Raw genomic sequence first — 14,745 nt, 5'->3', positions numbered from 1 at the left:
GATGTACTGAAAACAACAAATACTGGAGATCACAGCAGGTCAGGCAGCATCCACAGAAAAAAAAAACAAACTAAGTTTCAAGTTTAGATGACTCTTCATCAGAACTTTTTGTACTTGGTATTTAGAACTTGCAATCGAGGAGAAGCTTTCCTGTTTAAAGAAAATGGTACTTATGTACCAATGTGAGAATTGTTGATGCTGGGGCATGGAAGTTTTTCCAGTTTTGAATCTCTACTCCTTGCATGAAGTACTGCCCAGTGTAAAAGGAAGCCTACTCTACTTAGGGTCAGCATGGACCTCCAAGCCTATCTTACAAGAGCCTATCAACCCTGTCAAGTGTGAGGTTGTCCATTTTGGAAGGACAAATAAGAATGCGGAATACAGGGTTAACGGTAGGGTTCTTAGTAAGGTGGAGGAGCAGAGGGATCTTGGGATCTATGTTCATAAATCTTTGAAAGTTGCCACTCAGGTGGATAGAGCTTGTAAGAAGGCCTATGGTGTATTAGAGTCCATTAGCAGAGGGATTGCTTGATAGAGGTTTATAAGATGATCAGAGGAATAGATAGAGTAGACAGTCAGAGACTTTTCCCCCCGGTACAACAGAGTATTACAAGGGGACATAAATTTAAGGTGAAGGGTGGAAGGTAGAGGGGGGATGTCAGGAGTAGGTTCTTTACCCAGAGAGTGGTGGGGGCATGGAATGCACTGCCTGTGGGAGTGGCAGAGTCAGAATCATTGGTGACCTTTAAGCGGCAATTGGATAGGTACATGGATAGGTGCTTAAGCTAGGCCAAATGTTCGGTACAACATCGTGGGCCGAAGGGCCTATTCTGTGCTGTATTGTTCTATGTTCTCTGTCTATGTTCTATGTTCTAGCAGTCTTTACAGCATCAGTGTACTTGGTCATCTACTACAGTAGGGAGAAAGTGAGCACTGCAGATGCTGGAGATCAGAGTTGAAAAGTGTGGTGCTGGAAAAGTACAGCCAGTCAGGCAGCATCCGAGGAGCAGGAGAATCGATATTTCAAGCATAAGCCCTTCATCAGGGCTACTACAGTAGCCATCCGCTGGTCTTTAAGAATCTCAATTCATGGCAGTCTATGCTATGGTAGATCCCAAATTTAGAACTAGATTGAAACTACACTGACTAGCTGGTCAAATTTCTTGAGAATGATCATCTATAAAATGTTAAATCTCACATGGAAATATATGGATTGAGCATTATAGATGAGGCTTTCTTTCTTGTAGTTTAGACTGGATTTGAACCTAGAGCCCAGAAGGTCTGGAATGTTACACACTGCGCATCACAGAGGATTCTGTGGTGGCTGTTCCACTGTTGCCATAAGTCAAATTGTCACTTAATGTATTTATAACAAGAGCTCAATATTACAATTGTGTTACCTCATCTGAGAATGGGTCCCACATAATAGTGCTGTAATCTTCAAAGATTTGAGTAAATATCTTAAACAATCAGAACTCAACTGCGCATATGATTGAGATTTAACTCTATGGGAGATTTTTGACTTAATTTTCATTTTTAGTTAAAAATCTTTTCTCAAACTTAGACTGGAATTAATATATTTTAGGAGGGGTATGATTTTTCCAGATAAAATCATTATACTGTGCAATAAGAACAAAGCAGAAAATGCTGGAGAAACTCAGCAAGTCTGGCAATTTTGTGAAGAGATAAACAGTTAACATTTCAATTCCAGTTAGACTCCTCTTCAGAACATGACTTAGCCAGACTCAATCATGAACGAATATAATTATGATGGCTGTCGTAATCTAAAATGTTCAATCTTCTAATCAAATCTAAGCACAGGATCACGTTTTTAATAACAATGTTTCTTACAAATTCCATCCATGTCACAATGAGATGACATAATGTGCAAATCACTTAAAGTTCTACAAGATGGGAAGAGAGAGGAAATTATTTATAGAAAGAACGTGTAGTTGAGTCTACTAGAAGATTTTGGAGCTAAGCTTTTGGAAAATAGTTAATTTATTTTTTCACTTCATATGCAGTTTTGAATTAAATCAATACAACATCATAATGTCATCAGCTAAAGACCGAACCAAGGAAGTTAGTACCTGAAAGGATTAGTTGATACCATGCGAGAAACTCCACCTACAGGATATAATTGACTGTTCTTGGGAGGAGCTAGGCAATGTTTTAGTGGCTATCTGAAGTGCTAAGTCTATGTAGCCAAAGGTAATGTGTACTTAGTTTCTTGTGAAACATCAGGTTAGAGAAGACTATCAGGTAATTCAGAAGTCACATAACTAGCTATTAAGTAGTATGGAATAAACCTGTTAGACTTCAGGTGGACATCTTTCCAGGCTTGTTATTGGCAACTTAGACTAATACTAATAAAAAAAATTAGTGGCAGTCAATCCACCTAAGACAGTCAGGTGGATCAGATGGACATGACCAAACCAGATACCAAACCATATTTGGTCTTTACCTGCAGAGCTACTAAGTGTGGGAACATTAAAGTTTGAGGGAGACCTAAATGAGTACATGAGGAAGGAAAGAACCAGAGGGGTTTGGTGCTCAGGTGAAGTGAAGTAGGATGAGTCTGATGAGCAGCATACACCCCTGTACAAACTTATTGGACCAAATAACCAGTCCTCGCACAGTAAAATTCAATGTAATTGTTGCACATATAGGAAGAAGGCAAGTTTGAAGGACCAACCTTGGCTCAGGTTATTGAGCTCTTTGGAGGCAGGCGATGGATCACGAGAAACACAACCACAGCAACTTTGAACAGAAACACTGAAAAATCCAACCTGCAGCGTAACAACACGTTGGGAATGAGCACGGCCAAAAAGATAAAGAAATCTCTGATCAGGGTAAGGGACAGCATTGCTTGAAGTCATCAACTGTGTGTTTGTACTGGGGGAATTGATCGACAGTAAAACTTACACATTGTTATGTGCAGGGTGAAAGCGGGGACATCACTGATGAGGAGACCAGTGCACGTAAGAGCCGAAGCTGCAAAGAATCCCGAGCCAGGAGTGGTTCTGACCCTGCAGACTTTGATGAACAGGAAGAATCAGGTAACTAGTTTCTACTGTTAATATCTGTTGTAAGTTGCACTGAGGTGGATTGAAAGCAGAAAGCTAATTATTGAACTGACTTTATTTGCACCTCCACTTCTTTCCACTTAAAAAATTCTACATTAAACTGTAAAACAGTAGTGTACATAATTTCCTAGAATGCAAAATGACTAAACTAGTTTCAACAATGCCTGAAATTCAATAGGTTGAGTTGTGTACTTGTTTTTACTGAAAGCATAGAAAACATATATGACTGATATAACCAGTATAATTTAAATGTAAAACATTTATTTTTCCTAACACCAGAATGCATTTAACAAAATGATCATTGAACAAGACATTTTAAATAAAATGACAGATTTCTGCTGTCTTCAACATGCCTACAACTTTCCCAGCCAGCTTTTCTTTCGCAGTCTGGAAATTGCGGGGGTATCTGTTTTTGGCAAATACGTTGTATAGGTGTTCTTCTTCCTCTTTTTGCAGTTCTGGCGTACTGCAGTGTGTTGTGGCCCTTTTGAATAGTGTCTTGATGCAACTTCTTTTGTGTGTGTTGGGGTGGTTGCTTTCGTAGTTTAGGACTTGGTCTGTGTGTGTGGTTTTCCTGTATACCTTTGTGGTGAATTTTCCGTTCGGTGTTCTCTGTACCATCACGTTAAGGACAACCAACTCCCATTCCTAGATGTGATGGTACAGAGAACACCAAACGGAGAATTCACCACAAAGGTACACAGGAAAACCACACACACAGACCAAGTCCTAAACTACGAAAGCAACCACCCCAACACACACAAAAGAAGTTGCATCAAGACACTATTCAAAAGGGCCACAACACATTGCAGTACGCCAGAACTGCAAAAAGAGGAAGAAGAACACCTATAAAACGTATTTGCCAAAAACGGATACCCGCGCAATTTCATCAACAGATGCCTAAGGGAAAGACAACGGAATGAGGACATGCCACAACCCAAAGGACTAGCCACACCACCATACATCAAAAACATTTCTGAACTGACAGCCAGACTACTGCGACCACTAGGACTCACAACAGCACACAAACCAACAGCCACTCTCAGACAACAACTCACCAGGACGAAGGACCTGATACTCAGCATGAGCAAAACTTGCTGTACAATGTAGTGTACAAACTCCCATGCAAGGACTGCACAAAACACTACACAGGACAAACAGGAAGACAGCTAACGATCCGCATCCACGAACACCAACTAGCCACGAAACGACACGACCAGCTATCTTTAGTAGCCACACACTCAGATGACAAGCAACATGAGTTCGACTGGGACAACACTACTATTATAGGACAAGCCAAACAGAGAACAGCCAGGGAATTCCTAGAGGCATGGCATCCATCCACAGATTCAATCAATAAGCACATCGACCTGGACCCAATATACCAACCACTGCAGCGGACAGCTGGAACTGACAACCGGAAGCGGCAGATACAAATCACTATAAATGCCGGAGGAAACATCACAGAAGCGCTTCACAGGAGGCTCCCAAGCACTGAGGATGTCACCTAGACAGGGGACGAAACGTCTGCAACACAAATTCCCATTTTGGCAAACAGAACCACAACAACGAGCACCTGAGCTACAAATCTTCTCCCAAACTTTGAACTATTCTCCTCATTTAATGAAGGATGTAGATGCATTGGTTCAGAGAAGATTAACTAAATTAAAACCTGAAATGGACAAGTTGATTATGAAGAAAGATTGGACAGCTCGGCTGGAGTTTAAGAGAGAACTTGCTTGAAACATAATATCCTGAGGGGTCTTGACAGGGTATATATGGAAAAGATGTTTCATCTTGTGGGAGCATATAGAACTAGGAGTCACTGTTTAACAATAAGCTGTCATCTATTTAAGGCAGAAATAAGGAGATGAAGGTAGGTGGGAGTGTGACATAATCAGAATAGTATTGAATGGTAAAACAGACTTGAGTGACTCAGTGGCCATCTCCTACTGCTAGTTTGTATATTAATTTGGATATCTGTAATCCCTTCATGAGTAGAAACAGCTTCTTCCTATTCTCTCTTTCCAGATCCCTCCTGGTTGTGAAATCTATCAAATCTCCTCTCAACCTCCTTTTCTCAAGGGAAAACAGTCATAATGGGTCTAAAGCTTCTTATCCCTAGAACTAATTCCATGATTTTCTTTTCTGCAAATAAATGGTTTCATATTCTACCTTCATTGCAGTACCCAGAACAGGAGACTCTACTTCAGCTGAAGTTGAATTAGTGACTTATACAAATTCAACATCACCTCCTTGCTGTTGAACTCTATGCCCCTATTTAATAAAGCTTGGGATATAGTATGCTTTATTAACTGCACACTCTGAATCTGCCATCTTTAATGACTTATGCACATATCTAATATCCTCCTACTCCTGCATGCCCTTTAAGATTGTACTCTTCATTATATTCATCTTTCCTTGATCATTCTTCTAAAATGAATCAATCACTTCACATTTATCCACGTTAAAATTCATCTGCCACTTGTCCACCCATTCCATGATCTTTAAATGCCCTTTTAAAATTTAAAATTGTTTATAATGCTTCTAAATACATTAGTATCTACAAACTTTGAAAATGTCCTTGATCACTAAGGGGTAAGTCATTAAAACACATCAGCAAAAGCAAAGTTACCAACACAGACCCCGTAGGGAACGGCAATGTGAATCTTCCTCCAGACTGAGAAACATCCATTCACTGTTATTCACTGTTCCTGTTAGTCGTCCAGTGCCAACTTGATGTTGCCGCTATCTACGTTATTCCATGAGCTGTAATGTTGCTACAAATCTATTGTGTGGCACTGTAATAAATATCTGTTGGAAGTTCATGTACACCACATCAGAATTGCTCTCATTAGCACTCTGTTACCGCCTTAAAACACTCCAAGTTAGTTAAACATGATTTTCCTTTAAGAAGTTTTAAAGGGAAATCCCTTAAGAATCATTTGTATCAGAAGTTTCCCTACCATCATGCTCCCTCATTGCTTTTGTTATTTTCTTCTTTCAACATTCAATATTCAGCTTGGTTTTCAATTCTATTTCCTACTTGACACCTACATAAGAGCAGTTGTCCTTCATTATTTTAATCTAGATCTATTTTGTCATTTGGAGAGCCCTGGATTTGTTTGCCGTACCTTTCCCTTTTGAGAGAATATATCTTGACTCTGCCTAAATGATCTGTCCTTTGGAGATAACTCATTGAACCATTCTCCTGCCAATCTTTGACTCCAATTTAACTGGGCCAGTTCTGTTCTTACCCAATGGAGTCGGTTTGCACTGGTTAATTTTTCTGACTTGTCCTTTACTATTCTTGTCTCAAATCTTGTCTCAAATCTCAAATCTTTGTCCCACTAAATCTCCTCCTACTGACACCTGACCTACTTAGTCCACTTCATTTCCAAGAGCCATGTCTAACAATCCTCATTCATAGAGTAAAATTGTCCTGAACACACTCGAGGAACTCTTGTCTTTAACCGTCTTTTACACTATTGCTGCCTCAGTCTGTATTCAGATAGTTAAAATTAAAAACTGTACAGTTTTTGCACCTCTCTGTAATTTCATTACAAACCTGTTCCTCCACATCATTTCCACAGGTGGCTGATAGACCATATTGAACAGTGTTATTGCATCTTTTTTGATTCTTAGTTCTAGCCGAGAAGTTTCTGTCATAGAGTCGTACAGCACAGAAACAGGCCCTTCAGTCCAACCCATTCATGCCAACCAGACATTCCAACCTGACCTAATCCCATTTGCCAGCATTTGGCCTATCTCCCTCGAAACCGTTCCTACTCATGTACCCATCCTTTTAAATGTTGTGATTATACCCGCTCCGCCATTTCCTCTGTCAACTCGTTCCATACACGCACCACCCTCTGGGTGAAAAAAATTACCTGTCAGGTTCTTTTTAAATTATTCCTCTCTCACGTTCAATCTATGCCCTCTAGTTGTGGACTCCCCCACCCTGGGGAAAAGATCTCGGCTGTTCACCCTATCCATGCCCCTTATGATTTTATAAGATCACTCCTCATGCTCCATGGCAAAAGCTCCAGCCTATTCAGCCTCTCCCTATAGCTTATGCCCTCCAATCCCAGCAACATCCTTGTCAATCTTTTCTGCACGTGCTCAGATTTAACAACATCCTTCCTATGGAAGGGCAGTCAGAATTTTACGCAGTATTCTAAAAGGAGGACCTGACCAATGTTGTGTACAGTGCAATGTGACATCCCAATTCCTACACTCAGTATTCTGACCAATGATGACAAGTGTGCTAAGTGCCTTCTTCACACCCCGTATACTTGCAACTCCACTTTTGAGGAACTGTGCAGCTGCACCCCAAGTCTCTTTATTTGGTCTCAACCCCCTCCAGGATCCTGACACGTAACTGTATAAGTTCTGCCCTGGTTTGCCTTACCAAAATGCAATACTTCACATTTATCGAAATTAAATTCCATCCACCACACCTTGGCCCATTGACCCAATTGACCGCTAATGCAGCATGCAATACTGTCCTTAATTAGTGTCGTCACCCTCCTTTTTCTACCTGTTTTACCTTTCCTTAAAACCCTGTATCCAGGGCTGGTTAATACACATAGATCTGCCTTTCCTTGAGCCAGGTTTCTCCACTCTGCCTGGAACTTAACAATCTTATTTAACACACCCAATGCATATACATGCACAGAAACTGATTAAGATGTTATTACTTGTTATGTTACCCTGACCCTTACTATTTGCTACCTAAATGTAGTTTATTTCTCTCATTATTAGGGCTACCTGGATATTCCTTCTCAATATTCTCTTTGGGTTCCCACAAAACTTCCTAATTGCTTTAAAGCCCCCTCAACAGCACCAGCAAAACACACCAAGAGGAAGTCAGTCCATGCTCTGTTTGATTGCAGTCCATTCATCTTGTACATGTGCAAAGTTGGTTCCAAGAATCTAAACCCCTTCTGCTGCACCAGCCAAGCTTACATCTCTTTTACTTTCCTATTTCTTTCTCTTGGCACTGAGAAAATCTTGAGAGAACCATATCTGATATCCTGCTTGCTAGTTTTCTGCTGAGCTCCCTAAATTCTAAGGGCAGGTTCCTGCTTCTACCTAGGTCTTGGTGTGGATGTGGACCACCACTGCTAGCTGTTTGCAAAGCTCCTTCAGGGTGCTGTAAGTCATTAGATGGGCAGCTTGTTGTAGATTGTGGAGTCATTCTGTAGGAAAAGAGGAAACTGTTGAAATTAAATCATAGAGAAACACAAAAGTTACTGCTGAGCATTCCACCCAGCAAATGCTCCCGGGAAGACCTCTTCCCAATCTGGAAATACATCTTCTTGGAATGCAATCCCCAATGGTCATTTTTAATGACACCGGGTTATAGGCCAATAGGTTTATTTGAAACCACCAACTTTCAGAGAGCTGCTCATTCTGACTTGACCTGCGAAGGAGCAGTGCTCCAAAAGCTTGCGATTTCAAATAAACCTGCTGGACTATAACCTGGTGTTGTGTGACTTCTGGCTTTGTTCACCCCAGTCCATCACCAGCACCTTCACGCTATGTTTTTTAATGGCAGCAGACACTAAATTTGGTTGTTTCAGAGCATGAAGAAACACTATCGGATTTCCAAAAAAAAATTCCACATTTTGTAATGCTTGACGTTGGAACTCAGCGAGGGGGAGAAAAATGATGAGAGTTACAAAACAACGTGTATTGTATTTCTAATCAAACTGTTTTACGTTTTTATCTTCTCAATGCTTCTTTTAGAGTTGAGCATCATCATGGGTTCTCCCAGCTCTTGCACGCTCCCTACAAGAGCTCGTTCTCTCACCACTCCGTGTTCCACCACGCTGGGCCCTCCAACATCAACTCCAGTCAGACCTGCCTCCTCTCCAGTCCTGTCAACTGTCAGCAAGGCCAAACCTGGGTAAGAGGAAAATAAATCATCGCTGATATTCTCCCTGCCACTCCTATTAATACGACACTCATCGTAATAAGATAGGCTCAATGGTTTGTGTTAAAAAAAACTTTAAAAATGCACAGAAAACCAAAGAAATGGAAAGCCATTTTATTGCAAAGCCAATATTTGCTTCCTATTCACTATGTCAAGTGACGAGGGAAGCTCATGTTATGAGTGGCGACTTGAGATTTTGAAAATGGGGACAATCAAGGCTAAGAGAAGATTCAAGCTGAGATTTTGAAAATTGTGGAAGGTTTTTGACAGGGTGAGTAAGAAACACTGTCTGTTTTGTTCAAAGTTTCAGTGATGAAGGGCCATTGAGGTACATTACAAAGATCATGAGAAGTTGGGAGAAATTGCTTTATGTTGGGAAGTATTAAGGAAGAGTATTCTTTGCCACGGGGAATTGTCTGCAGACAGGGACTTTAGCTTTTAATGGGAAACTAGATAAACGTTTGAAATTGAATATTATAGAGGGCTGCAAAAGGAAGACACTATAAAGACCTGATTAATCTGATGGATTCCTTCTGTGTTACGATCCTTGATAGCTTAATGATATTAATGTCTGATAATGGATAAGGGACTGCATAAAGTTCTATGTCAGGCACAAACAAATCTTAAGGTCATCTGTATTTAATTTTATGTTAAACAAAATGTCATTATATTTGAGAAGTCACAATGACTTGGCATGTGGTAACATGGTTATTAATATATCCAGAGTTCTGCTCTGATATCTGTGCTTATTAGGACTATATGGAAGGTCACCATAATTATTATCATCAAGCTAGTAGCTTCCTCAAAACAGCTGAAAGCTACAGTGGAGTGTCTAGCTGCCATAATGCAGGGAGCTCCTGTGTATTGAGGGGAACTGTTAGATAAGCCTAGTTTGACAAGAGCAAAGATCTATCTGATTTTGGACTTTATTTGCTTTGAACTTACTTTTAAATCTCACATCAACTCCAGAATAACTCAACAGAAAATTAGACTTTTTTTAAAGAAAAACAAAATATTGCAGGTAATTTAAAATTTCATTAAAACACATGCTGGGAATAGCAGTTCAGGCAGGATCTGTGGAGAGAGAAACAGAATTATGAAAATGCAATGAACTGAATTGAAATTGGAACATATGGAAATGCAATAGGTTTTTGAGCACATACAAATCATTTCTTTTGTCATTTGGTCTCTCCTGGTTTCTGTCCTGTAACCAGGCCTTCACTTTTGTTCTCTGCTCTCTTCCCATCTTGCTGCCTCTGTACTTCATAACACCGTTATGAAGAAAACCTTGAAAGAAAAGCAGACCTCATGTTGTCTTTCAAATGGAACACTGACAGTGCCAAATCATGTTTACTGTTTATCTCTGTAGGACTATTCATTTGGGTGGATATAGAGACAAGGTAGACTTCAGTAAATCATTGCATAAAATGTACAGAAAACAATACCATACTACAGTAATGGAGTGTCAAAAAAACAGTCATCTCTGCTTTTCAAAAGATCTACTGCCTGAATGAGGAATGAATAACTCTGTCTATGGATTGCCTCCATTGCAATGTTGCTGGCTAGCTCTAATTCTGAGCTGCCTGGTTACACTGACCAACATGTATTGAAATGGGTGTTAAATATCTTTGCGCTATCCTATTTGTAGCATCCTTCACGTATAGTGGAAAAACCCTGGGCCTGCAAACCCATCCTCTCTGCAATGGGGAATGTATCACAATAGGATAATGATGAGCAGGCCATTAAAATTTTGTGGTTTTAACAAATGACCCTGTGGCATTAGCTGCAAAGCTTTAACAATTAACATTTCACAAAATTCCATTCACAGAAGTGAAATCTTAATTGTTATCCTTTACAGATGACTTTACTGAAATGAATTCTTTCAGGTCCTGTTCAACATGGCTTTATAATAATTAGCTGAAGGTATGTTTTACACTACTAGCATGCTTTGAGGTGAATGTGCTGCATAGAGTCTAAATAATAGACTTTGATTCTGGAGACGATCCCTGTCCATTTTCTGTTGTCTTGGTTGTTGTAAGTTTGTTATGTAATGGTGTTTATTTGGACCCTTTATAGCACCAGAGGGAGTAATAGTTGGCATGGCCGTGTAAAAGGAGGACTGAAAGGATTTCAGGATTTCATGGTATCCGACAGCAACATGAGCTTCATTGAATTTGTTGAACTTTTCAAATCATTCAGGTAAATGTGATCACTGTGTACTGCTAAGACTGAAATATTTTTGCCTTCCTTATTTTGGTCAGAAGGTGATAAATGTGAGTAAATTGACATTAAAACTGGGTTTAAAACCCAGCCATTTGAAAAATATCCTTCTCTGAGTGGATTGTTAATTCATGCTCAGTGTATGCAGGTCAGGGGCACTCACTGTTTCTGTTTGTGGAATTAGTGTGCGAAGTCGGAAGGACTTGAAGGATCTCTTTGACATTTACTCTGTATCATGTAACCGTTCTGGCTTGGAATCCACTCCAGTATACACAAACCTAACGATAGATGACAAGATCATTGGGCTGCAGCCTGACCTAGGTCAGTGATCACTAGCAATGTTATTTTGATAAATTAATTAATGCGATTACACAGCATGTTGGAATTTGAAATGTTCAAGGGCCACAAGCTTCATGGATGAAGTGTCCAGAATCTTTGTTTGTTTATAAAGGCAGTGAATAATGAGTTAAATTCCACATCAGTGTATCATGTGCATCTAACATTGTTGTTACAAAAAATGTTGAAGGTCTTCCAGCTCTTATCCTTGTATAAGGTTTGCTAAACACTTCATCTCCAAGGAGATTTATTTTGTATTAGGCCCTATTGTCATTGGGAACCATAAAAACAAGTTTCACTGTTCAGCAGACACTGCCTCTGGGAAAATAGTCTGCCTATTCCTTTCTAACTGAAAATGTGTTGCTGGAAAAGCGCAGCAGGTCAGGCAGCATCCAAGGAACAGGAGAATCGACGTTTCGGGCAATAGCCCTTCTTTTCTAACTAATAGGCCAGGCTCCCTTTTGGTGTTCAGCCCTTGGAGGCTAAGTGCAGTCTGCAGTGTACTGGTGAGTCATGAGGACCTAAAGCCTGAGCTATAGCTGGCTGATCTCACCAGGCAGACGACAGTTGATGTTAGCACCTCTGGCCTAGTGTGAAGGAGTTCTGTTCTCCTGTTCTTTCCCCAGGGCCTTTTATCTTCCTCCTTTCCAAATACTTACCTGTTTTTAAAAAAGCTATTATTCTTCCAGCATGGGTTCTGATGGGATAGTTCAGTGGCAATCCTTTTCAGAAAAGTAATTCATGGGAAGGGTTTAGAAGGATATGGACCAAATGCGAGCAATTGGAATTGGGCAGCATAGTCAGCATGGACCAGTTTAGGCCGAACAGCCTGTTTCCAGGCTGTATTACTCTATAACCCTATTTAACAAGCCCCATTTCTTTTCAATCAATTGCACATAAATAGAGAGTTGACTTTGTATATGTGTGTCTCTGTTCCAATCCATGGAAGTGACAGAGAGACAGCCACTTGTTACTCTGGAAATATTGGACAGATTAACATCTAATTCCTCGGTAACGGGGAATCTGTCAGACTGAATCCCTTGTCAACTTATCGATCTTCTGCTTACATTCTTTATTATCCCTGACATCTGAGTCCTGATCAATTTGCCCCTCACCCAACCTGAGTATCTCTCCCCCAGTCCACACTAACCCCTGAGGCTCCACAAAACCCCAAGACCTGATCTGACTACCTGCAGCACACTCATCCACTGACCCACTTGCTAGCCTACCCATTTACTTTGTCCAACCGAGTGTTTACTTTCGTCCAGCCGACTCACAGAATTATAAAATCCCATAGGTTGGTGTGGAAACAAGCTATTAGATCCAACAAATCCACACCAACCCTCCGAAATGTATCCCATGTAGACTTATTCCTCCTACCCTATTACTTTATTTTCGACATTTTCCCTGACTAATGCACCTAACCTGCACATCCCTGAACACTATGGGCAATTTAGCATGGCAAATTCACCTAACCTGTGCATCTTCAGAATGTGGGAGGAAACCCATGCAGACACAGAGAGAATATGCAAACTCCACACAGACAGGCTGGAATCGAAACTGGGTCCCTGGCGCTGTGAGGCAGCAGTGCTAACCAGTGAGCCACCCCTACAATTCTAAATGGTACAGCAACTTAGTGGTTAAAGTATGCAAGTGCTTAACCCACTAACACTGAGTTAGTTCCTCTGGTGTTTAAGAGAAATTGCATCAATTCATTTTAAAAATATCAGTCCTTAGGGTCGAAAGAACAATGTAGTACGAATAGATAAATGGTTGTGTAATAACATCCCTGCCAATAATTATTCTGTAGCACTTATTTTAAACTCATTTCTACTGAGACCTATATCCTTCTCAGTCATTTGGAACAGTAATTAGAAAAATAATATTTATCAGGTTAATTGGGGTGAATTTATTTTTACCTTGAGGAAGAAAGGTTGGAGAAATTAACAAACATTGATTCTATTTAGTGTTTGGATTCTTAACTAAAAAGTAATTTATTCTGTATTTTTAGTGAGCCACATTGAAAGAGTAATGAAAAGATTATTTTTTTCTCTTGCTTGTCTAGACCTTTTGACAAGAAACGTATCTGATCTTGGTCTGTTTATAAAAAGCCGACAGCAAATATCAGACAATCAGAGACAGATTTCTGATTACATTGCTGCAACCAGCATAGTCACTAATCGAGTGGAAATTGCATCCCTGGGAGAGAGCGGAATGGGGATCCTACAACTAAATGACTTCTTGATGAACTGTCAAGGGGAGAACCACACATATGATGAAATCCTCAGCATTATCCAGGTTAGAGAGATTTATTGTTCTAGGAAACCAAATGGTGTATTTGCCTTTGTTACATACCAATTGGCATTATAAGAGAAAACAAATTTCACTGCAGATTTCTAGAGCTAGGTGAGACTGTGCCTGAAGTGCTTTGCACTGCTTTGGTCTTCTAACCTTTGGGAGGAATCACTGCTGTGCAGAAGAAGGCTATTTGATTCTTCAATCTGCATTGGCTTTCTGGAAGTGTATCAAGAGTTAGTGCTATCCTCCCTCCTTACCCCACAGCCCTGTGCTTTGTTTCTATTTAAATAATCTTTCAATGCCTAATAGAATGTCTCAATTGAACCATACTTCAAGGCTCTACATTTCCAGATCCGAACTATTCACTGTGTGAGTAAGTTTCTTCAAAAAGAGAAGGATATACCTTCTGGAAAAGCAATGAAGTTTTATAAAATTGATCCCTGAAACGGGGTAGAAGGGCATTGTTGTATGAGGAGGTGGTGAGTGGACTGGGCCTACTTTCCCTGAAATTTAGATAAATGAAAGATGATCTCATTAAGTTATATTAAATTCTTAAGGATCTTAATAGGTTGATGGGAGGGTTGTTTTTATGTTGAGAAATGTCTTTGCTCATAAGGTTATGAAGATTTGGAATTCTTAACCCAGACAGCTGTGGTTGTTCAATTGTTAAGTATATTCAACCTGTAAGTTCCTCTCCAAGTCACACACTATCCTGATATGGAGTGATGTCAGTGCTCCTTCACAATCATGGGGTCAAAATCCTGGAACGCCTTTCCTATACTTTACCCATAGACTGCCACAGTGTGACACACATTACCTTCTTAAGGGTGACAGAAAGCTGTATAGAACTTTCATTTAGAAGATTGC

At 40.1% G+C, this 14,745-nt stretch overlaps 1 protein-coding gene across 1 annotated transcript in view; it reads left to right on the top strand.

Moving 5' to 3' along the window:
* plce1 (phospholipase C, epsilon 1) overlaps positions 1 to 14,745 on the top strand; it is a 381,748-nt gene that overhangs the window by 298,374 nt on the left and 68,629 nt on the right. Inside the window, exons 9-14 of the mRNA XM_043712462.1 lie at positions 2,670 to 2,852; positions 2,942 to 3,059; positions 8,838 to 8,997; positions 11,101 to 11,223; positions 11,429 to 11,565; positions 13,646 to 13,878. Coding sequence (XP_043568397.1) covers positions 2,670 to 2,852; positions 2,942 to 3,059; positions 8,838 to 8,997; positions 11,101 to 11,223; positions 11,429 to 11,565; positions 13,646 to 13,878 — 954 coding nt within the window. The remainder of the gene's footprint in view (positions 1 to 2,669; positions 2,853 to 2,941; positions 3,060 to 8,837; positions 8,998 to 11,100; positions 11,224 to 11,428; positions 11,566 to 13,645; positions 13,879 to 14,745) is intronic.

This window comes from Chiloscyllium plagiosum, chromosome 22 (genome assembly GCF_004010195.1).
Source record: "Chiloscyllium plagiosum isolate BGI_BamShark_2017 chromosome 22, ASM401019v2, whole genome shotgun sequence".
Lineage (NCBI taxonomy): Eukaryota > Metazoa > Chordata > Chondrichthyes > Orectolobiformes > Hemiscylliidae > Chiloscyllium > Chiloscyllium plagiosum.
The sequence above is the reverse complement of the archived record's forward strand: the minus strand, read 5'-3'. Positions and strand labels throughout refer to the sequence as shown.